Source organism: Tachysurus fulvidraco, chromosome 15, assembly GCF_022655615.1.
Source record: "Tachysurus fulvidraco isolate hzauxx_2018 chromosome 15, HZAU_PFXX_2.0, whole genome shotgun sequence".
NCBI classification, from domain to species: domain Eukaryota; kingdom Metazoa; phylum Chordata; class Actinopteri; order Siluriformes; family Bagridae; genus Tachysurus; species Tachysurus fulvidraco.
This window is the reverse complement of record NC_062532.1, coordinates 15,394,522-15,417,379: the sequence shown is the minus strand read 5'-3', so window position 1 is coordinate 15,417,379 and position 22,858 is coordinate 15,394,522. Positions and strand designations below refer to the sequence as shown.

The following is a 22,858-nucleotide window of genomic DNA, read 5'->3' as shown; positions in this document are numbered from 1 at the left end:
AGAGTCTGCGCTTTATTACTCTTTTGCAGCTGGCTCATGCTGAGCAGGAAAAACTGCGCTGGAGGATGGAGAAGGCCCAGCTGGAGCAGACCGTCCGAGAGACGAAGGAGCGCATGGAGAAGCTCGAAGGCTACTGGATGGAGGCTCAGAGCCTGTGCCAGGCAGTGGACGAGCACCTTAAAGAGACACAGGCACAGTACCAGACACTGGAGCGCAAATACAGTAAAGCCAAGCGCCTCATCAAAGAGTACCAGCAGAAGTGAGTGGGCAGAGAGTGGAAGGAGTGCTTTGATAAAAATGTGGCATGTAATGCCAAGTGGCAGTGACATACACTGTAGTTAAACACTTTGTCAGCTTTGTAGTTTTAAGGGAGACGATTAAAGAGTGTTTTATCCTGTTTGTGCAGTCTGTGTGTTCACACAAGGAAACTCAGTGTGATAATGTTAGCACCCAGATAACAGACTAGAAATAATGAAAAATAAAAGATGCTCTAATAAAGTTGAAGCTCTAATAGGTGAATTTTCACTAAATCGGCACCCCAGTCACTAAGCACATCCTCAGAGTCTACAGTGGCTTGTGGAATTAAATGATTTATCCTCACTTTAGCTTGATTACTGAGTTATAATGCTCATCAGAGCTCAGTCTGATTTGTGAGAATGGTTAAGAGTGCCTTGCTGTATTGTTTTTCTTTGTAATGAGCTCTGATCACATCCAGGTTATCATTCGATTATTCATCACTCCTCTAGCTAACCTTATATACATGTGATGGTTATTTATCCAAATCGTTGCATTATGTGGCTCATAATGTAATAATGTATCTAGTTTAACATACATTCTGACTGTTTGACTTTTTATACACATTGTGTATACATATCAGTCCAGAAGCTATGTGGCTCATCCTGTGTCCAGATCCATCCCCTTTAAAAGAAGTATATTTATATTTGTATTGCAGCAAAAGTGCTGCAAGCACTTAATGTAAATCTGTTGGTGCTGCATGCTTTTTTCTGAGATTGTGAGATATGAGTTTAGGGGTGTTGGAGTGTCACTGACACGACTGACAGGAAGCTCTTGTAAACACAGACATGGGATTTTCCAAACTGAATTTCTCCATACTGATTTTCTCAGATACATAACTTGTGCTGATGGCAATTTTTAGATAATACTTTTAATTGTGCACATATTGCCCAGGTTATTTGTCCTAGTAAGAAAAAGAAGATAAAGCTCACTATTGAACTGTTTGCACTTGCACTTGGGGGCCAGAGCCAGCAGAGTGCACTGTGGTGTAAAAGTACTGCCGAATGCAATTATGGGTTTTAAAAAATGTGTGTGTGTGTGTGTGTGTGTGTGTGTGTGTGTGTGTGTGTGTGTGTGTGTGTGTGTGTGTGTGTGTGTGTGTGTGTGTGTGATGCAGAGAAATTGAGTATCTGAAGAAGGAGACAGCGCAGAGACGTGCACAGGAGGAATCAGAAGCTGACCACAAGGAGGAGACAGACAACCTGCAGGAGAAGGTACAGTGGAAGTGAACAAGCAAAGATTCATTTCCTAAGTGACTCATTTCCTAAGTGAATTATAGATTCAGCCCAAGCAAGCATTAAAGGGTTTTATTATTCAAATTAGTATTCGAGATTTTCAGCATCCATTAAACATAATAAAATGCATGAGTGTGCATGGCTGTGTGTCACGCACAGAACAGGCGCTTGTTTTCGGTAAAAGACAAATCAATACAAAACATCCGGAAGAGACTTAGCAGTTTATTTACATGTGAGAAGATCTACTGGATTCCACTCGCCCATTCCAGTGCTAAAACACCATAGTGTTGTTGCTGTTATAGACCAGCGGGTCAGGATCTGATGCTGCTGATAACACTTATGCTAAACAACAGGGAACAACCTTTACTCAATGTGATTTTTTTTTACATGTGCATTAAACTGGTCTGTCATCAGAAAAAAAACAACAACCCCAATGTGCATCCCAAATCACATACTTGTACGCACTATTCTATGCCATTTTGTTGTGTGGTGCAAGTAGTGTGTTTGCACTGAAACCTCCAACAAAGTAGTACACGTCAAGTACAAGGATAGTGCACTAAATGTGTAGAATGTTGCACATTTCATGCACTCAACTGTCACAGCTTTGCATATGTAGCAGGAAAGCAGGAAAGGGACAGGGCTACCGGATACTGCCACTGGATGAGAAACAAATTTTCAAGATGGCTGACAACACTCCAGTGGACAAGACATGCTACAGATGTGTTTTAAATTAGGACAAATTGTGTTTTATTTATCAACATTTTAGAAAGGATCTATTCTGCTAAAGCCAGCTGTAATTGACTGGGAAACAGCTTATACTTCCATTTAGTAAAAAAAACTCTAGCGTTCTGTCTGACACTTTTCTACACTCATAAAGTTCACACACTAGACAGTAGAGTAATTAATGCATAGTGTAAGAATATAATGTGTAGTCATGTGGGACACAGCTACAGAAACCAACCTCTGTTACAAAAAATAAAATAAAAAGATGCACTGTAGCAGAATGGTCTGTATTACGCAGTCTGTATTTACTAGCGATTCTTTTTCATTATTTTTTCATGCTATTGTTGATTTGCCCCTTACTATTTCTTGTAGGTCATTTAAGGTCTAGTAGATGACCTTTAGTTAGGTGAGCATGGGGCAGTGTGATTCTCACACCACTGGGCATTTTCATCTTCTAGGTTCAGTAATAACACTGTGGCACTAAGCGTAGCTGCGAGAGTGCTGCCTTACCGCTACAACAGCTACAGGTGAGCAGATGGGCTTATATACATATGTCCAACAATTTTTTAATTATTGGTCACTCAAAGGAGATCATTAATATTTCACATGTACTGTATGTTGAAAATTCAGTGACTATTCAGTGGTCAGTAAGGACAAACCACTGCCAGGTGTGTTCTTATATTAATATCTGCTCACTTATGTGTTGTAGCTGTTATACACTTCTAAGTTGTGAGGGGAAGTCCAGCTAAAAAGGCTACTGAAACAGCTAAGATATAACCTTCTGAAATCTCAGCAGCTTTATTGTGAGCTTTACACATTTATAAAAGGCTGTTTTTTGGTGTTGGTTTTTCTTTAGATCACTGACTTAGAAACGAAGGTGGGTGCACTGAAGAGCTCCGAGCCCTCTTAAATCTGCACAGGAACTAGAGAGAAACGAGGGAGAGAGCAGGAGAAAAGTCTTTCAGCCCTGGACGTCCCTCCTTCCTGCATGATTTCCCCTGTGGCATGCAACAATGGACAAGCAAAAGAGTACAAGAAACATTAAAGGGATGTTACTGGGGAAAAGGGGCGTGACAGAGAACTCACAAAGTCCTGCCAGACGTGTGGCACAGGCCTGCTCACCTCTACTCTTCATGACAACCCATGTAACGTAGGACGTTTTTGCTTTCAAACAGTATTTGATTGTTTTGTTTCTTTTTCGTTTTTTTTTTAACGACCCAATAAAAACATTACACATGCTTAGTTTTGGCAACTCAGCACACTTGAGTGACACACGCCACCTGGACCTGGTGCCAAGCGAACTGAAGAAAGGAAAAATCCATGCGACAGACTTTTGAGTTTCACTTTTTTCCCATCACCTGTGTGCAGAATGAGATGCTGTGGGTTTGTACAGCAGTGTCAGAACATTTGATGGTGTTTGTATATAATCTTCAATGTATTTAAAAATGCCTAAGCAATGAGCTGTAAGGGAACGTGGAACAGACGGGGTGGAGGAATCAGTTTGTGGGAGGGGGTAAAACCAGGGTGCAAGTAACAGTAAAAGTGAAGGTAAACACATTTTCCTAGTTCTAGACTGGCGCAGGTGAAGATGTGTACTTATTTCATACATTTTTTTTTCCCAAGCAAAATGGCAAACAGGGTGTGAGACTTATGTAAGTCGACCTTTCAATGTACCTTCCAAGACTTACATTTCACACTTTGCTTTCCCCTGGACAGTATTACTGGAAGTGTGTTGTGTGATTCAGGCATCTGGGTCGCTGTCTCCTGCATTTCTCAACGCATCGTCACTATCAGTGTATGAATGACAAAGAGAAGCCTTTGTGTGCTTAATTCTGTCTTTTTATTTTTTAGCTCTGCTCACCAGATATTTCTTGCACAGCCTCAGATGACAGTGCAGTAAATGACAGCATGTGCTGAATTAATGTGTTAAAATTCAGCATTGATGCTTCATCATCACTTCTTTAGGTTGTTTGTTAATTTTGTTAGGCTGAAGATTAGATTTTTTTACTGTTCAAAAATTCCTAACAAATATCCCAAAGTTTTCTGTAGTCATTTGTCTTAAAGCACATTATTGGGTGACTACAGTGTATTATTCTGTAAAAGGAAATGCATGTAGTTATGAGAGTCAGGAAAATAAGCCGGATCTGCTGATGGATCCTGGGAGTTTTCGGGGTTAAATATTATTCGATCGAAAGTAACCGTCTTATTATTGTAATGGAAACCATACATTTGCAGACTTTTAGCTTTTGCTGATGTCTTATTGGTGTGCAGCTTTTTTTTTTTTTTGCTACTTGACCTCAAGGCAAATTTTATTATTGTATTCAATCAAATGTTATAAATTTGGGAAACTGGAATTTAGATAGAGTGAAATACAGCTTTTAGGTAGACACTGGCCTTTAATCTGATTTTGGACCAGCCTCCTCAGACGAGATCACAACTCAGCCGTAGCATTAAAGGATCATTCTGGTATTTTTGAACAAATATTTGTTTTAACAGTAAGGGCATTCTGACCAGGTGGCAAACTCCAGACGTTTTCATGCTTTTTTTTTTTTTCTTTTTAAAATTAAAGACATGTCTGGAGAAACATCAACCTGCAATTACTTTGAGCTGTATGCATTTAGTTCAAAACTCCCAGTGTAATCCTTTAAGGACTGGTGTGGGGTCTGCTGGAGATTTTCTCTCTGTTTGCAATAAGAAAGAGGCTCAGCTGTTGCTATATGTTTATTCTCAGTTTCAGTTAAATGTATTGAAACTTAATTCTGGAAAGACAGTATTAGTTTGAGCAGATTGAAAATGCATCATGCTGTAGTTTCCATGGCTTTCTCATGTATGTAATTTAATTCAATCCATTGCTTCCACTTGCTATGTTTTGTGATGATAAAAAAAAAAAAGGTCTCTTACGATGCAGTATTGAAAGCGACGTCTTGGGTTTTATTCAACCTTTTAACAGATATTTTAGTGATACAACAATTATTACTCTGCAACAATATATAATGGGCTTTGTTATTGTCAGTAGAGTATAAATAGTTTTTTTTTATGTGTGGAAATAGAATCTCTCATCATTCACTTGGATCCGATTTGAAGTTTGTGCAAATATGCAAGAAGAATTGTAATAGAGAGCACTGCGATAGTCCAGGGTCTGTACGTATCAAGCGTTCCACTCAGCCATGTAGAAATGTATTCATCTTTACGACAAGCGGAACTCACCATTAAGTAAAGCAGCGCTTTTCCTCGTGTGAGGTTTGATACATAAATACAATCCCTGAACTACCTCAGGTCCTTCCCGATTGTTTTTCTACATTTATTTTTATTTCTTTCCATTTGTTTTTGTTTTTTTTCCCTCTCTGCTCTTTTAATATTTTTGCACATAAACATCATTCATTAACTGGAAAAAGTGTAAATGCATTGTAACGAGTGCTACATGCTACAGTGGGTTTTATTTGATGACAGTCAGCATGATGGAAGCTTGTCTCTGCTTCAGCTGTGCATCTGGGCCATTACAACCTCCGTATGATCCTCTCAGGTTGTATACACGCACACACATACACAATCACACACATACACACACACACACGGACATGACACACACACACAGGACTCCTTTCTTGCGATCATGTTCTAGGAGGACAAGTATTATACTGGCACGAGGATTCGCTCCGTTCTCGACCGTGTGACTGAATCAGCAGATAAGAATCGTGTCCCTGTTCATTCCCAGTCAACTTTTGCCTTTTGATAAATGTGATTACTGCAACGGGACCTGATCGTGTACCAGAATTCCTGATGGATGAGCCAGGAAAGATCGCAGCGCTGTGCGGACGAATCACAGCAGGACAAGCTACATGCTGAGTGATTATCAGAGCACTGAAACACTAGAGAAACAGTCACAACTTACATTCCATTTGACTTGCTTTCTGTGGACATTGTAGCCTTCTATAAGGTTCACTTACTTCTGTGTACAGAGAGGAACTCATTCCTCATGCTGGTGTAAGGGTGTTACTCATTTTAACGTGAACTAAAACTTGACTCCATTCCATCACTATTGAGTTTTTTTTTGTGCTTTGATTTGCAACCATTTAAATGATAAAAAACAAAGCGTTCCATTTGAAAGGAGCATCGTGTTCATCTTGCATAATTTACTGTCATTAACAATAAATGCAAAAAAAAATAATGAGAGATGAGGATGTTTTTTAAGTGTGTATGAAGTCTCATGCTTAAGTCATAATAGAAGTAACTGTAAAGTTTAGCAGTTTCAGCATAAAAATCTTGTTTTATATAATTCAATGCCATTTTTTCCATATATAATTATACATTTAAATTTAGCTCTAATGAGCAAGCCAGAGGTGATGCGGGGAGGGACAATATCCTAAGATGATATGAGGAAGAAACCTTAAGACGAGTCAGACTCGAAAAGGGAAGCCACTCATCTGGGTAACAGTGGAGAGTGTGATTATGAATCATTTCCCATCTCTAACTTTGTACAATGGTGTTTTAAAAAGTCTATCATGTTGAAGTTGTAAAATGTTCTCTGATGGAAGCTTGAGTGCAAAACCGAGTCAGTCCTGAGTGCAGTCCATTGTCATCTTCAAGGTGGCACCATCAGTTAATAAAGTAAATACAGTACAAGACCTAAAAGGTATTTCTAAAACACACACACACTTTGACTCATGAGCTCATCAGAAGAGGCTTTATTTGAGATTTATTTCAATTTTTATATTTTTTTTTTTTTTTTTTTGGAGATGGAGGCGGAGCAGCGCCTCCTCCTGACCCGCCTTCCTCTCGCCTCATTGGACACATCTGAGTTTCAGAGGAGGGCACTGTAAACACGGACTTCTGTACAAAAACCAAAAAACAACACCCAGAGATTGTAGGTTACCCGCTTTAAAAAACAAACAAAAAAACAATCAAATCCAACTAAAGCAAACACATGCTGTACAATTCCAGTAAATTGCAAAAGAGACAAAAACCAACAAAATAATACAACCAAAGATAATCAATAAAACTATAATATATAGTATAATACACATCCTGTACTACAGCTAGGAACCGAATATAAACTGCGATGCAACGAAACCAAGAAGATATGCTGTACAGTTCTTCCATCGTGAATATTAGACTCTTGATCTGTTTTAAAATGTACACATACGTTTTTAACCCCCTCAGATATACAAAACAAATATTCTCATTGAACATCCATCTTATTTCTCTTACATAAAATAGAGTCTTCATATTTATTTAGCTATTTACATGAATTTATGTACATGGAGGCTTTTCAGACAGGCCTCTGCAAAAGATTCTCAGCAGGAAGAAAATCCTGAGAGTCGCATCCGAGACGAGAAAAAGCAGCCAGCAGCGGTTAGATGTGTTCCCTGCGGCCCGTCTGAGAGCAGGTTTGCTTTATAGCTTATGATGGCTCCGTTTAAGGTTTGGCAAGAGAAGATGAACTGTGTTTGAGATTAATGATCAGATTAATGGCCATGGCATTGAATACACACACAGGATGTGAAGTCCAAAAGAAGATTAAGGTAAGAGCTTAATTCATTAGCAGTTCATCAAGCTAGTTAATCAGTTTCTGCCTTTGCTAGTAATTAAGAGAACTGAGTGTGATTTAAAATTGTACTAGAATCAAAGAGATACATAAATAGAAATATATTGAAATCTTGCACCTAATAGGAAGAGTAAAATCTGCACTTCTATGCAGTAGATTGATTGTGTGTAATTTCTGTGACAAACACTCAAGATGGCTGAAGGCCTCAGTGTACTTCATATGGAGACGATGTTCAGACATCGTCCCTGAACAAACCGTGCTGACTGTGGAGCGACTGGATGTTGTGCAAAGTGCTGACTGTGTCGCACACACATGGTCACTTAATGAGCATGCTTTGTGACACAGCCTGCAACTGAGGCGTACACAACAAGCAATTAGAAACCACAGACATTTATTGTGAGATTGATTATATATTACTCTGCTTTAATACACTGAGGCCTTCACTGATCATGCTGATGATGGAGCTGGTATAAAGCGTGTGTGTGTGTGTGTGTGTGTGTGTGTGTGTGTGTGTGTGTAAAACACAGCTGAGGGCTGCAGGGTTACAGTAAGTGCCAAGTGCCTCTGTTGGCTTGCGTAGGAGGGAAAAGAGGACAAAGCAGAGACATATTAAAGTCCATGAGGTCAGATAGTCTCATGTTTTGGGGTAGGGGGTTTGTGTGTGAGGTAAAAGAGGTGAAGTCAAGTCCATAAACATCCAGAGGAAATGTAGTGTGATCCCATCTCATTCGCTTCAGCTCCACTAATGGCAGTGCAAACTGGACAAATCTCACAAAGAAATAGTGAAAATAAAAGAAAAGGCAATTAAATATACAGAAAAAAATCGGAGTAAACCGGTGGAACTGATCAAAGTTGTTGACTGAGTGCAGAAAAAAAAACACTGAAATGTTGCAGATGTAATATGTAAATAAGCGTTCTGTATAACATTTAACTCTGTCCTGAAGTCCAGACTCGACAAGCAGGAGCTCCTGCTGTAAATCCTGACAGATCTCACTACTCTTCCAGCAGTCCAGCTGTGATGGAGAAGCAGAAAGGTTTGTTATGAGGAGGGAGGAGTCTGAATGGCAGGATGGGAGATGATTAGCCCTGTTACATATCTTTGGGCTCGAGTTTGCAGGACATTTCAAACAGCAGGTTCTGATTATCGATGACCTGCAACTGACGCACGTACGCCTTGGTCTGAAGGTGTGAAGGAGACGGCTCGGCATCCATCACTGCCAGGGAGACAGAGAGAACAGATGCAGTCATTATGACAAATCTGACACATTCCTTTTAAATAATGCATTTGAATTGTGATTACTTACAACATTTGGTACTTAAGTGCATCTGAGTATTAATGAGCCAAAATTATTAGACAGAAAAATCAGCAAAACTGTGTTGTTTAATTAATTAACGCAGGCAAACATGTTTATGTTTCATGCTCACTGTTGTGTTTTATATCACTGATTACTTTACATGATATATAAACAATCCATTTATAAGGACTGTAATAAAGTAGCAGTAAGAATTAGCTGTAATAAAGACTGTGTGTCAGTTTTGAGGTTGATGTCACGTTATAATGCTTACAATTTATAACACAGCTACACAGTGTAGGCACTGACAGTGACAACCACAGTATGTATATATGTTCTAAAGCATAGACAATGTTTAATAAAGCATAGAGGTGTTTAAGAAAACCCATGACAATGGCTTGACACTTATTTCTCTGACTCTAACCTAACTTAAGTCTGACATCATCACCATTACATCACTCTGACATAGTAACCGTGCAATGAGTCTGTTAATACCAAATACCTGCAGGAACTGTGTGATGCATTATCATGTCAACATGAACTAGAATCTCAAAAGAAAATCCAGGGAATCCATTCCACGAAGAATTGTTTTGAGAGCAAACAGAGGCCCTACCCAGTGTTAATATAGTGAGTGTATGTGAAATAAGAAATGCCTTGCTTTTAATCAAAGCATTTTAGATCTTAAAGATTCCAAGGTGATTTTTGTCACTTGTGTTATGACAACTCTAAAAGACAGAATCATACATGTACACATGGTGATTTCTCTGACGCCTCATAGAGAAGACATGGTTCAAGATAATTCAATTGTGCCAAAATACTTAATCCCACCACAAGATGGCCACATTGATATAAAATCTCTTAACCCCTTACAATAACACTGGCAGATCCATTTGACTGCAGGAGTTCAGTATCCGTTGCTAAGACACACACTTTGATAAAAAAAGAGAGAGGGAATGTGTTGTGCCTGAGAGAAAAGAAGTGCTATGAATAGCCAAACATTATCCCATCTCATCTCTAAAATACTCCTGCAATTCCCCTGTCTATTCACAGCGTCAGACTTTTAGTGTCACTTGACCAAATCCAAGCCAAACGGTTATTCCAAAAGACTACGGCTTGTTAAGACTAATAAGCACGAAAGCTCCTTCAAGCCACTCCACAAACAGCACAAGCTCTTCCCGTCCTTGTTTCTGGACAGCATGTGCACATTACACATGATTACAGCACTATTAACGCCTACGTCTGCCACACATTTGAAAGTTTAAACCCATCGAGGGTGACACGGAACTCAGATGTGCCCGCAGGTTGCCTGAAATGTCAATGGCCATGATGGAAGGCTTTAAACTACAGTAACTGATGCCTTTTGACATCCGTGCATCAATAATGTCATGAGACGGTGCTGAAAATGTCATAACAGTTACACTAGAATGCACAGTACCGATCTCACAGAATGACTGGAAATGCACTGCACTGCCCTGCCACAGTCTGAGGATTGTCCCTGGTCCTGATTAAAGAAGTCACGCTTTCATAATTAGTTGGCGTATTCGTATGATTGTGGATAACGTTGCCAATCAAAATACAAGTGAGAATTTTCATTCATTATTTTGTTCTTTTTTTATACCCCATCCAGTTGCTTAGTCCAGGGTTTCTCATTACTGTCAGAACTGGCTGCAATTCCCCAAAAATGTAATCTCCACCATTTGGATTCCCCCTAAATCATATCAACATAAATCACTGTTCCTCTCTAAAAAACCACTCTGTGTAAAAACACTAGCAAGTCCAAAATTTTATCATAAACAACAAATCAAAACAGGGAATTTCTGATCCTGAAGACATAAGATTATCTATTGTTGGTTAGTGGTGCTGATACACTCGTTTACATCCGTTTGTTTCTTGGCTTAATGTGCCAACTTTCAGTTTTCAGTTTATTATGACAATGTGACACACCAAGTGTAAAATTCTTAAAACTTAAGTAATAACAAGTAGGCAATTTGTTCCTTTAGCTTCCTTTTGGATACAATTTAACTTTAGCTTGATTTTTGTACATTAAATGTTTTCATCTTTACAATTTTGCTGTATTGAAAATACAGAGGAACAGTAGATCCGGAACTGGTTTCAGTAACACTAGGAACAATTTAGGATTTTTTTTTTTTAACATCTCATACATTTTTCCTTCAGATTTCTTTGAAGAATTTAAACAGTAGCACTTCTATTGCTGACACACCAGAGTCCCTTCACTGACTCAATATCTATCCATTTATGAGTAACAGCAGATATACTGAGCTCAGGAAATAACCTGACATAAGCAGGACTAACATGACACGTGATGCCATGTAAGGTTACATGCAAAGTTAAACTTACAAATATAAACATATAAACTTAGAAAATATAAAATTCTAAACATAAAACCTTTAAGAACTATCAAGAGACTAGCCTGAAACGTATTAGGAGAATGAACAAACAAGCTTGCTTACTACACCAGACTGTAAGCAACTGTCTTAATTCAGCAGCAATCCCCTTAACGCAAACCAATAAGTAATCCACTCAAGGGGATGAACTGGGAAAAGCACTCCAATGATTAAGTCAGAAGAACACACTTCAGTCAGACGGATAAGTTTTCAGCTTCTCAGATATGGAAATATAAAACCTAGAACATATTCTCATTTGGAGTGCTTCATTAATAAAGTACTTAATGTGAGCTTTTTCACATTAAATTAAGGTAAGTGTCGTTCCTGCAGCTTCCTGGTCGGGTCGCCAAAGCAGATCATCTGGTCTGCATATTTTGATTTGGCACACATTTTACACAGGATGCCCTTCCTGACGCCACTCTCCCATTTTATCCAGACGTTGGACCAATACAGAGAGTTACCTCTTCAGTGACTGGACTAGCTCCTTGTCTGGGAATCAAACCAGTAATTTGTGAGCCTTCATCGAATGCTGCCACAGTGGACCTATCTGCTCTTCTTGACTCTCACTGGTGTTTTTCATTAAAGTGAGCAAGTGCAATAACTGCAGCCCTCAAATATGATTTGTGAACCTTTTTTATTATATGTCTCTGATTAACTAACTATGTGACATATAACACTGCACTGAGTCTGAACTCTGAATGAACTCGAACAACCAGGACATCAGCTATCTGGATTTGGAAGGTGATTTGGAGAAATGACTTACATTAAATTTGTTCAAAACACTTGAGCTTTAAGATTAAAAGATTTGATCTATAAATAGTGAACTGTGAAGCTTCAACACACATGATTTTTATTAAAATGCTGTATTTACTCCCATTATCACCATTTTTTAAATAACTGGTAAAAGGCATTTTATATAAGTAAAAAAACCTTGTGATTAATATTATATAATAATTATATAATATTGATAATGCAGAAATTAGCGTATTGCAATTACCAAAAAAAAAATCATCAGGAACTTTTGGCCTATTAGAATCCAGACTTAAACAGTTCTGTATAAACCTGTGATAAATAGTGCAAGTTTTCAATTAAATAAATAAATTGTGCATTTTAAATTGTGCTTCTCAGAATATTTGCATTTAAAAATAGAAGCATGCCATTTATATTTTTACTTCCTTTTCGGATATCTGTTTATTTGTTTCCTTTGTGAACAGTTAGACAAAACTAAGACAAGCTTCATTGAACAAAAGGAAAGACTGGGTGTGAAGGTTTAAAGTGTGATTACAATATATCGGGCTGAATTACACTGTGCTTTAGCAGCACGTAAAGAGTTTGCCTGAGGTGATGTCACGGTTGCCATGGTGTCTTGGCTATTGTTTGTCTCATTGGTTTGATTTTAAATGAAAATACGTGAGCGGGAAATGAAGGTGTTAGGAGGCACACAGCTGCTGCACACACAAACTGATGCTTTCAGGCTTATCAGGGAGGGGCTACCAAAACCCTACAGTAGTATCACACAATAAACCTTAAATTGTTTTCAGATCAGAACACGAACACACACACACACACACCAGACCTTGCAATAACACGTGCACTAAATGTAATTGATTATATTATGGCAGGTGTGTGTGTGCGTGTGTGTGTTTTCAAGTGCTGCTTGCTGTTCTGCTGGCCCTCAGGGCTGAGCTGTTCTAAACAGATGGGATGTGGCAGGGTGGAGCAGAGCTCCCCAAAATTAATCCACTCAGACAGGTGTGTGTCCGTGCGCGTGTTGTAGGTGGAGCTGTGTTCTGCTTTTTTTTTCAGTAATCCTTTTTACATGGTGGTTTCTGTGTGTGTGTGTGTGTGTGTGTGTGTGTGTGTGTGTGTGTGTGTGTGTGTGTGTGTGTGTGTGAGTGAGAGAGAGAGAGAGACACAGATACAGCGTTAACCTACCTAGCTGAGTACTCCTGTACCGCCTGATGCTCCTCACCATTTCTGCAACTTTGTGCTGAGAGAAAAAGCAGAGAAAAAAATGAAACCTTGAAATGTCACTACAGATCTGATGCCAATACAACAGTGTGTGCACATGCATTGTCACTTACCATCTTCTCAAAATTAACCAATTCCCCATGGAAGGTCTTACAGCTCTCATGAAGGAACGTCAAATCTACACAGAAAAGGAAAGAAAGACAAAAAGACAGTTAATTCATGGTAACACAAAGACAAATCACCGCTTGCTTAGACAAGCCCCTGCTCTCCTGCAGAGCATAAGCTTGGGACATACATATATCAAATGAAACAGAAACAGACTAAAAGTGTGAAGCTTGTAAAGACACTCAACATGCTATGATCAGCTTTGTCTCTTCTGCTCCAAAGCATCACTCTGCTGAGGTGGAAAAAGCGAAGCCCAGTTGAACAGGCTTAGGCAAGCCAATGCATACCACCAGGAGGAAATATCTGAATACAGGTGATTCATTACAGAGAGTAATACTGAGGCAGACTGAGGGGTTGTTTAGGTCATCCTCAGATAACCTCATCACCCTGCATGACTTCATGAGTTCATTAAAAATGCAGCACTGAGGCAAAACAAAACCTCAGCGAGTTCCCAAAGGTGTAAAATCTGGAACAACTACTAATAATTTATCAGCCAAAGAAACTAAATGATGAACAGTACAGTAAGACTGCGTTTCGGTTTGGTTTTGCAATCCTCGCCGTTTTCTGACACGTCAGACATCACAGACACTTGTATGTCAAAATTCATTCTTATTTTTAATCGTATGTGTAAATAGAAGATGATTTCTCTGTAAAGTTGATGCTTTAAATTCTACCTTCACTATGTCATCATCATTCAAAAATGAATGGTAAACCTATAACAGATTGTGAACAAAGATTCTCATAAGTTACTAAAATAGAATCACGCCATAGCAGTGGTTCTGTATACAATACTGTACCGTGTTACACCCCTAAGGAAGAAAGTCAGTGGAAATTCAAAATCAAGACACTGAAAATGTAAATGTAAAAGATTCATTATCCAAAATAATCAAAAAATGAGACCATGTGCATTCTTGAAAGGGTAATTGTCAAATAATTGTAAATGTAAAATTCCACAAATTCTTCTGACTTTTTATGGGCCATAGCACAAATATGTGCTTTCCCAAAAAATAGCATTTAAAAGAATTAAAAAAAACCCTTAGGTGCAATATTTAATTATGTACCGTCATCAAAATGCAGACTTTAAAGGTTACTTGGAAGTTAAAATAACATGGTGAAAAAATGTGTAGTGGCCAGACATCAAAACAATAATATTTAGATAATAACAGATGCAAGAATGTTTTTAACTAGTGTTATGTCTACAGTGCCCCTGTCAGTGCTGAGCTCATCAGAGTCTGATGGTAAAGTAAACTGACAGCGTTCTGAAGGAGAGTCAGAAGGAGCTGAAGGGGAAGTGAAACAAGTAAGAGAGAGAGAGCAGCATCAGACTGGACAGGGAAGAGGAATAAGCAGGATGAGTTTTGCTAAATGCATGAGGCATGAATGGCATAAATGCTAATTATTCTGTTATCCAGAAGTCTGATTTATCACAGCATTTGTTAGAAAATAAATGTAATTGTATCTGTGTGTGCAGGCTGTAGTAAAAGTGGACACTGTAAGGTGTGTAAGCACAGAGTCAGTGTTAGGCCCAACAGGGAGTGTGCTCTGAGTGTGGCTAGCACAGAGCATAGAGAGCTGTAAGGTGTTAATTAGCCTAGCTGGGTGATTGTGTTGCCTTTTAATCAGTCAGCGGCAGGGCCGTCTCAGCAGGACAATGCTCTATAAAAGCACATCTGGTCAACAGCTGCTTCTGGAATATATGTATAGATAATGTATTTGTGCAGGCTGTTTGCACACCATGTACAACAATGTTTATGAGGTGTGTCCAGATGTCACTTATGTGAATGTGTGTTTTCAGAGTCTCACCTTTAAGCAGAAGTGGGGTGAAGGGGATGAGTGGAGCCCTCAGACTGGCTAACAGGTCCCTGTACGACTTGTGGTTCCTGGAGGGATCCTGAATATCCACACACACACACACACACACGCACAATTCAAATATTTATAATACTGAATTATTTGAAATGATGTGTTCCATTTTCAGTTGAAGAGTATCAAAGATTATCAAATGATTTAAAGAAGAATAAAATGCATGTCATATTTTGTTTTCACATGTGTGTGACTGTCAAAAACCTGTCTGAATGTTTACAACATTGCTACAGTGACTGTCATGCCAGTAGGTGTCATGTTCTGGAGTCTACATACTGTTGGACATGCAGTGGTGTGAAAAAGTGTTTGCTCCCTTTATGGTTTTTTATTTTTTTTTTACATGTTTCATAACACTTTAATGTTTCAGAACATCAAAAAAATGTAAAATTTGAATATTAGTCAAAGATAACACAAGTAAACACAACATGCAGTTTTTAAATGAAGGTTTTTATTATTAAAAGAAAACAAAATCCAAACCCACATGGCCCTGTGTGAAAAAGTGCTTGCCCCTAAACCTAATAACTGGTTGTGCCTCCCTTAGCAGCAAGAACTGCAATCAAGCGTTTGCGTTAACCTGCAATGAGTCTGTTACAGCGCTGTGGAGGAATTGTGCTCCACTCATATTTGCAGAATTTTTGTAATTCAGCCACATTGGAGGATTTTCGAGCATGAACCGCCTTTTTTACGGGTCATGCCACAGCATCTCAATAGGATTCAGGTCAGGACTTTGACTCGACCACTCTAAAGTCTTCATTTTGTTTTTCTTCAGTCATTCAGAGGTGGACTTGATGCTGTGTTTTGGATCATTGTGCTGCTGCAGAACACAAGTTTGCTTCAGTTTGAGGTCACAAACAGATTTTGTCCTTCAGGATTTTTTTGGTAGACAGCAGAATTCATGGTTCCATTTATCACAGCAAGTCCAGGTCCTGAAGCAGCAAAACAGCCCTGGGTGCGGCTAGAGAAATTAAACTCAGGTGTGATAAACCAAAGTTAAGTTATGTTTTAACAGAGAGGCAAACACTTTTTCACACAGGGCCATGTGGGTTTGGATTTTGTTTTCCCATAATAATAAAAACCTTCATTTTCAAAACTGCATGTTGTGTTTCCTTGTGTTATCTTTGACTAATATTTAAATTTGTTTGATGATCTGAAACATTAAAAGTGAGACAAACGTGCAAAAAAATTTTAAAAATCAGGAAGGGGGCAAACGCTTTCACACCACTGTATAGTGAAGTTCATTTGGTTCAAACTGCTGAATTGTCAGATATTGTACAAGATGGTATAAATAGCACCTTCTTTTCTCTTAGCTGCTGTAATCTAACTTCTTCTAACTGACTTCCCTGTTAGTAGGTGTCTATGGAGATGTTACAAAAACATAAAACCTAAAAAAGGATTCTTTTTGTTGCTGTTTATGCAAACTAATACAGAACTGTGTCACGGCCCACTGTGAGAAGGACCAATTGTGGTATTGTGTGTGCATAATGAGAAGGAATGAATCAGAGAATTCAACTGAATTTAAGGCATTCAAATACAAAGGCATCTAATTTCTTAAAAATTACTATGGTTGACAGATTTAGCAAGGTATGTGAATTATACGATGGCTTACCGCAATGCTCTCAAACTGCTGGAACTGCTTCCTGAACTTTCCAGGCAAGCCCTGCCAAAAAAAAAAAAAAACATGGATGTTTTAGAAACATTCAAGCTATATGTCGAGAAAAAGGTTGAAATTAAAGATTAATTTAAAGGTCACTGCATTGAAATCGCAAGGTGTGTTGGAGAAGTGATTCCTTTAAAAAGGTGCTGTTTAGTCAGTTCGGTTGCCATGACTACAGCTAACAGGCCTGGGCCAAGAATAACACTTGGCTCTTGGCAAATAAAAGAAGGCAAAAAAAGTGTACGTACAAGTGTGTGTGAATGTGTACTGTATGTGTGTATGTGTCTGTTTATTCAAGCAGGAAAGAGTGGGAGAGAGAAGAACAAGATATGAGAGTTTAATGTGATGTTATACAAGATATGTGAGAAATAGTCTATGAGAATGTGAGGATTAGAGACAGGAAAAAATAAGAGAGAAAAAAATAAGGGAGAGAAAGAAAGGTGGCACTAACCTCCCAGGTAAGGCGCAGACGGCTAACTGCAGGGTTGTCCAACCCCAAAACTACAGCAAGGAATGACAGCAGGTCCTGCTGCTGTTTACACCTAAAAGAAATCCCAGCAGGCTGTTAGGGCATGCTCTGAAAACCCGAAATCCAATAACGATTATTAGATAATTAGGTGATAATTATAAGAGTTCTTCAGGCTAATTGCCAAGCCTTTCCTTATTCCTTCTGGATGAGCCACTAATAGCAGACAAACTGACGACAAACACACATGCATACACCAGTTTACTCACAGAGCTGCAATCTTGATGAACTTGCGCAACAGCTGCACCCTCTTAGGCAGTGACTGGCACTGCAGGATCTCTGTAGCGACCCAGTGCTGCACCTCGCTGCACCGCTGCAGTACCAGCTCAAGGTTAAGGGGTCGCCATCGAGCCTCCTCTCCATGGAACACGTAACACACAAACTCCACCTGTTTAAACATAAAATCCTAGTTGGCACATGCAGTGATGTTTTTTTCCTAATATCTGCACTGAAGGGTGAAGCAGCTGTAGAGAACTGTGTGTGTGTGTAGGCTTTGTCTGACCTCATGCACACAGCTGAAGAGCTCCCAGTCAAACACCACCAGCTGGTTGGCCACTTCCTCTGCACTCATGTCATGGAGTTTACTGTCACCCGGGGACCAGTGGATCTCCTCAGGCAGGGGCATCTTATGAACACACACGCACATATGTCTATGAGAACTCTGTCCACATGGTAAAACTAGAGTTCAGCGTATGCTTATCTGATTATTATAAACAAAGCAATTTCTCAGAGTTAATCTCTTGATTTGTAAAATCACATCATATTTAACTAATCTAAACCACTGGCCAGTTTGGGTGAGCCTGTGCCCAGATTCATTCACCTCAAGGTGTTAAATGCATAGAAAATTAGAGCCTATGGTCCTTACTCATTTTTCATTTGAATTCATTTTATTTTTGCATGCAGGTGACGAAGTGCAATGTTTCTCACCAGGCTCTCGAGCTCGGAGGGTTCGCAAGCAAACAGGTGCGTGTTGACACCCAGAGTGGTGAAGACAGCCTCATCACTGGGACGGAATACGGCCTTCTCTGTGTAAAAAGACAAGAGCATGGTTTTCAGCAGGATAATGTTACACATGTGATCTCACCCACACTGATAAGCACACCGAAAAAGCTAAAATCCCACAAACAGTCTGCTGCCTGCAAAGTCGTCACACTGCTGTGTTTCTCCTGGTCTACTTAATACAAAATTATATGCAATTACAGCATCTACAGCATGGGGATTCTTATATAAGCATGAATTTACAAGGAACTGGTAAGTTACGCATGCACATGTGTGTTTATTTGTGTACTTATAACCTGTATGTATAAAACTAAACAAATGGATTCTTCTATGCTTCCTAGTTCCTGTTTTTCTGTGTTCTGAAGTGTAGACTGCTTCTTGAATTTGGGTCTTGTTTAGATCACATAATATGGCTTTTCTAATCCACATCCCCCTTAATACTTGGGGCTACCATTCTGAGCTGTTTTGTGACACTTACCTCCAGATGAGGTGACTGCCACCAGTATGAGGTTGCCTGGTTGGGTCGGTTGCTCCTCACTATACTGGAGCTTTTCTCGCACCAGAGCCAAAATCTCTCCAACACGGCAGGACAGACGGCTGCGGATGGTTACGTACGAGTGGTCGGGTGTGTAGACCCTACAAAAAACTACAGAAGAAAATGTCTTCTAGATCAAGCAACCCTGAAAACCTAAGCAAAGCAACCTGGGTTTTCGATTACTTGGAAACAAAACCTTAAACGTATAAAATCTCATACTTACAGTATCCGAAGTCATACCAACACTTATTTTACTAACATCATTTTGTATAGTTTTCACTGCTGAAAGGTCAACATTTCACAAGCAACGGTTTCTTGATCAATATATTGGTTTGCTGTCTGCTTTCTGGTATGCTCATACATCTTGAAAGGCCTCAGCAGGCCAGTGAGGTCAGCAGCCATTTCCTCTTTAGGATGACTACTTGCCTAATTGCTTAGTAAGTCTGGAAAGGACTTGGCTTGAGTCACACCACCGATAACGTCATATTAACTAATGATTTCCAATAATTTATTAAAACAATAATAAATGGACGTCCCCTTGACCTCACTTCTGCTATACAGTGCTAATTAGGATCCCTCCATTAGCAAATAACTGCAGTTCGAATTTTGCTGTAACCTTTTTTTATGTTCAAGCAGTAAAAGTCCTGCAGTTAATTAAGCAGTCTGAACTCACTTTCATCTGAGCCACGGAAAGCCTCTCGCGGCTGCAGGCAGGCGTCAATGCGTCTAAAGTGGCGGAAGAGAGGACGCACCTGCTTCTTCCGACTCTCCTTGTCCTCCTCTGCCCTAGAAACAGAAAATACAGAGAATGTCATTAACACAAAGCCCCGCCAGAAAGAACACAAACATCAGCATTGTGTGCAGTTTACATCAACAGCATAACCTGTAGCTTGTTTGCTAATTGGGAAGATATTATCTCCTCCCTTCATTGAATATAAAATATGGTCCAGTCCCAGCAGTGCTCAAAAGCATCGGATTATTAAATCTCAACACTTTCAGATTGTGGAAAATACATAGAAATTTGACTCTATTGTGTGAAGGGTCTATTGTGAGAAGGGTCTTCTACTATGTTTCATCATTGCTCAATATAATAATCTGAATTGCAAATCATCTGCATGGGTCTCATGCTGTCTTTGAAAGAAAATACGTATCTCTGGTGTGTCTCCAGACTGACATGTCAATCAACATCTGTCAAAAAGTGAATGAGCAAAAATTCAAAAATTCAACACTGCAGCTGCTGTATCAATACTTGTTTTCTATGAATATATTCACTCATTCAGAATAAATCATGATAATGAATTTATTCTAATACATAAGGATAAGAAAAACATGTATAGCATGTCTTGAATATAGTTTTATATTACAGCAGTTTGTTCTGCTCTTCAATACTTCACACAATTTTCTATTCTTTTCTGCGATCTGTACACGAACAACACTGCAATAAATTAGTGTGTGGAACTTACAGAAAAATCCACACGCTTAAGGTGCAAAAAGAATGAAAGAAAGAAACTGGTCCTTAGTTTTGTGTCTTAGTCACCCACATGCATACTACATTATAAAAAAATAATAATAAAAAAAATATTTCAAACATGTCCCAAAAATAAACAAGCAATCTACAAATAGTATATGAATGGTGTGTAAAGGGATCTTATTTTTGTCTGTGAAGGGTTTAAAGGTTTCATTAAGTGGTGAAGGGATTTAACATATCACATAAGGAACCCATTAATTACCAGATGCAACTGAAACATTCCCAATTAGCATCTTCACAGAACCATGTCTATGTGGTTCGTAAAAGGCTATAGCATGTCTCCTGTTAGAATTTTATAGCTTGCTACTGTTTAATAAAGAAGAGAACGAGACATATAGGAAAAAGAGGGGGGGGGGGTCACATCAGATCTTTTTGTAATTTATTTTTTAACCTTGTGGGGACCCATAAAGCTAGGAGTTAATGAGCAAAATGTGGATTTGGTTTTTAATCAAAATCATGCTGTAACGTGCAGCGCTGGTGTAGCAACATTTTGCCTGCAATTAACTTGCTCAGAAAAGATCAAAAGTGGAGTAACCACCATGGTTACGTCACTCACGGGTTGTGGAGGATCTCAGTCCAGCGCTGGAGCTTTAGAACATCCTCCACCAGCTCGGGGAAGCGACTGAGCTCTTGCACAGCACAAAGGTACAGGTCCTATTTGTAGAGGAAATAAGAATAGAAGAACACACCATAGCAAATAAACAAGTGAAGTGGGGAATTGGTGACAATGGTTCTAATGGTTTCTTTTCCTTGAGGAAAACAAAACTGATCTGTGTGTGTGCCAGAGAAAAGTCAGACTAACAGCCAAAACAATTATGACCTCAGATAGGCTGTGCTGAGTCAGTTTTGTTGCCATGGCTACGCTGATAGAGTCCTGCAAGGAATAACACTTGAAACCTCTGGAGTGTTTTTCTCTCATATGTGTGAATGGATGTGTGTGTGGGTGTGTGTGTGTGTGTGTGTGTGTGTGTGTGTGTGTGTGTGTGTGTGCGCGTGCGTGTGTGTGCGCGTGCGTGCGCGTGCGTGTGCGTGTGTTGAAATTTGTACCTTAGGGAAGCTGTTAGATCTGTCCCCCTCCTCCTGTAGCAGTTCCCTATATGTGTCCAGGTAGCGGAAGGCCACACTCAACACGGCCTGCTTCCTCTCCGCTCCATCCCAGGTGGGCCAGCCCTCGCCCTGCTTGGGTTCAGCTCCAAACCTGAGCACACTGTTAAGGAGCATTGCAACCTTGAACGACTACAATAGATTGGAATTATTGGATCTGATTGGTCAGAAATCGGTGACTAATCTTCTGTAACAATTATACTAATGTGCTTGTTCTAATACTTTGTTATTTCAGTATTAATATCTTACAGAGGGACTTTTAATTGTAGACTAAACAAAAGGAAACATCTTCCATTTTTGGAGCCTAATGTCAGCATTATAACATTCCGAGGTAAAGCTTTAACTGTCTTCTGCATGATAATAAGTGTTTATGCATTTTTGTTTGTTTTTTAATTTTTTGGGTATTAGCCATTACCAAGGATTAGCAGGATTTTAGCTAGTGGGCCAGTTAGCAGCCCAGCTAACTTAGTTAATGTTAGTGACAATCAAAATATCAAACATTATGGAAAATTTTGACAGAGGAAATGACATTATGAAGCCCATTTGCATCTACCTGATAAATTAAAGGTAATTTAATAGCAAGTACTGAGCCACCTAGCTCAGTTAGCAAATGTTACTAATTGTGCTGGTTAAGATAGAGGATAAAGATGTCTAATTGCATGAATATGCATAAATCCTGGCTTTTCCTCAGGTTAAAAAAGGCCCTTTAATTGAGCTTTTAAATATTAAGCCATTATTCCTAAAGCTTGTACAATGTTCAGATCTACTTTACAGGTAGAAATTGAGATATTAAACAACTATCAAGTAATCAACTAATTTCCAGTTAGTAACAATGGAGGCACTTGATACCCGTTCAAGTGAAATTGATATAGTGTTATATTTCCCTGGTGTAGAGAATGCAGAGAGACATGAACAAAAATGTGATCCTATTTGTCTGACCATCTAACAAGCAGACACAAGCATGGAAAAACACAAAGAATAGCGTGTGGCCATCTTGGCAGCATAATTACCACCTCAGA

General features: G+C 39.1%; 2 protein-coding genes across 4 annotated transcripts in view; one reads left to right on the top strand and one right to left on the bottom strand.

The window, feature by feature from the left end:
* Positions 1–6,420, top strand: part of ppp1r9ba (protein phosphatase 1, regulatory subunit 9Ba) — a 41,510-nt gene extending 35,090 nt beyond the window's left edge. The window contains exons 9-12 of one of the 3 annotated variants that reach the window (XR_007138021.1): positions 30–259; positions 1,412–1,508; positions 2,711–2,779; positions 3,109–6,420. Coding sequence is in view for 1 of the 3 variants with exons in the window: in XM_027139183.2 (XP_026994984.1) it covers positions 30–259; positions 1,412–1,508; positions 3,109–3,162 (381 nt within the window). In the remaining 2 variants the exon portion in view is untranslated. Of the gene's footprint in view, positions 1–29; positions 260–1,411; positions 1,509–2,710; positions 2,780–2,961 lie in introns of all 3 variants that reach the window. The other 2 variants (XR_007138020.1, XM_027139183.2) reach the window with 2 other exon arrangements.
* Positions 6,421–6,921: 501 nt separating this feature from the next.
* The window catches only part of rapgefl1 (Rap guanine nucleotide exchange factor (GEF)-like 1), a 38,487-nt gene continuing 22,550 nt past the window's right edge, over positions 6,922–22,858 (bottom strand). The window contains exons 3-15 of the mRNA XM_027139184.2: positions 21,783–21,933; positions 21,292–21,389; positions 19,881–19,993; positions 19,151–19,318; positions 18,601–18,698; positions 18,176–18,298; positions 17,883–18,061; positions 17,599–17,689; positions 17,100–17,150; positions 15,434–15,521; positions 13,579–13,643; positions 13,430–13,484; positions 6,922–9,011 (exon numbers count right to left, since the gene is read on the bottom strand). Of these exons, the coding sequence (XP_026994985.1) occupies positions 8,887–9,011; positions 13,430–13,484; positions 13,579–13,643; positions 15,434–15,521; positions 17,100–17,150; positions 17,599–17,689; positions 17,883–18,061; positions 18,176–18,298; positions 18,601–18,698; positions 19,151–19,318; positions 19,881–19,993; positions 21,292–21,389; positions 21,783–21,933 (1,405 nt within the window). The 3' untranslated portion in view covers positions 6,922–8,886. The remainder of the gene's footprint in view (positions 9,012–13,429; positions 13,485–13,578; positions 13,644–15,433; positions 15,522–17,099; positions 17,151–17,598; positions 17,690–17,882; positions 18,062–18,175; positions 18,299–18,600; positions 18,699–19,150; positions 19,319–19,880; positions 19,994–21,291; positions 21,390–21,782; positions 21,934–22,858) is intronic.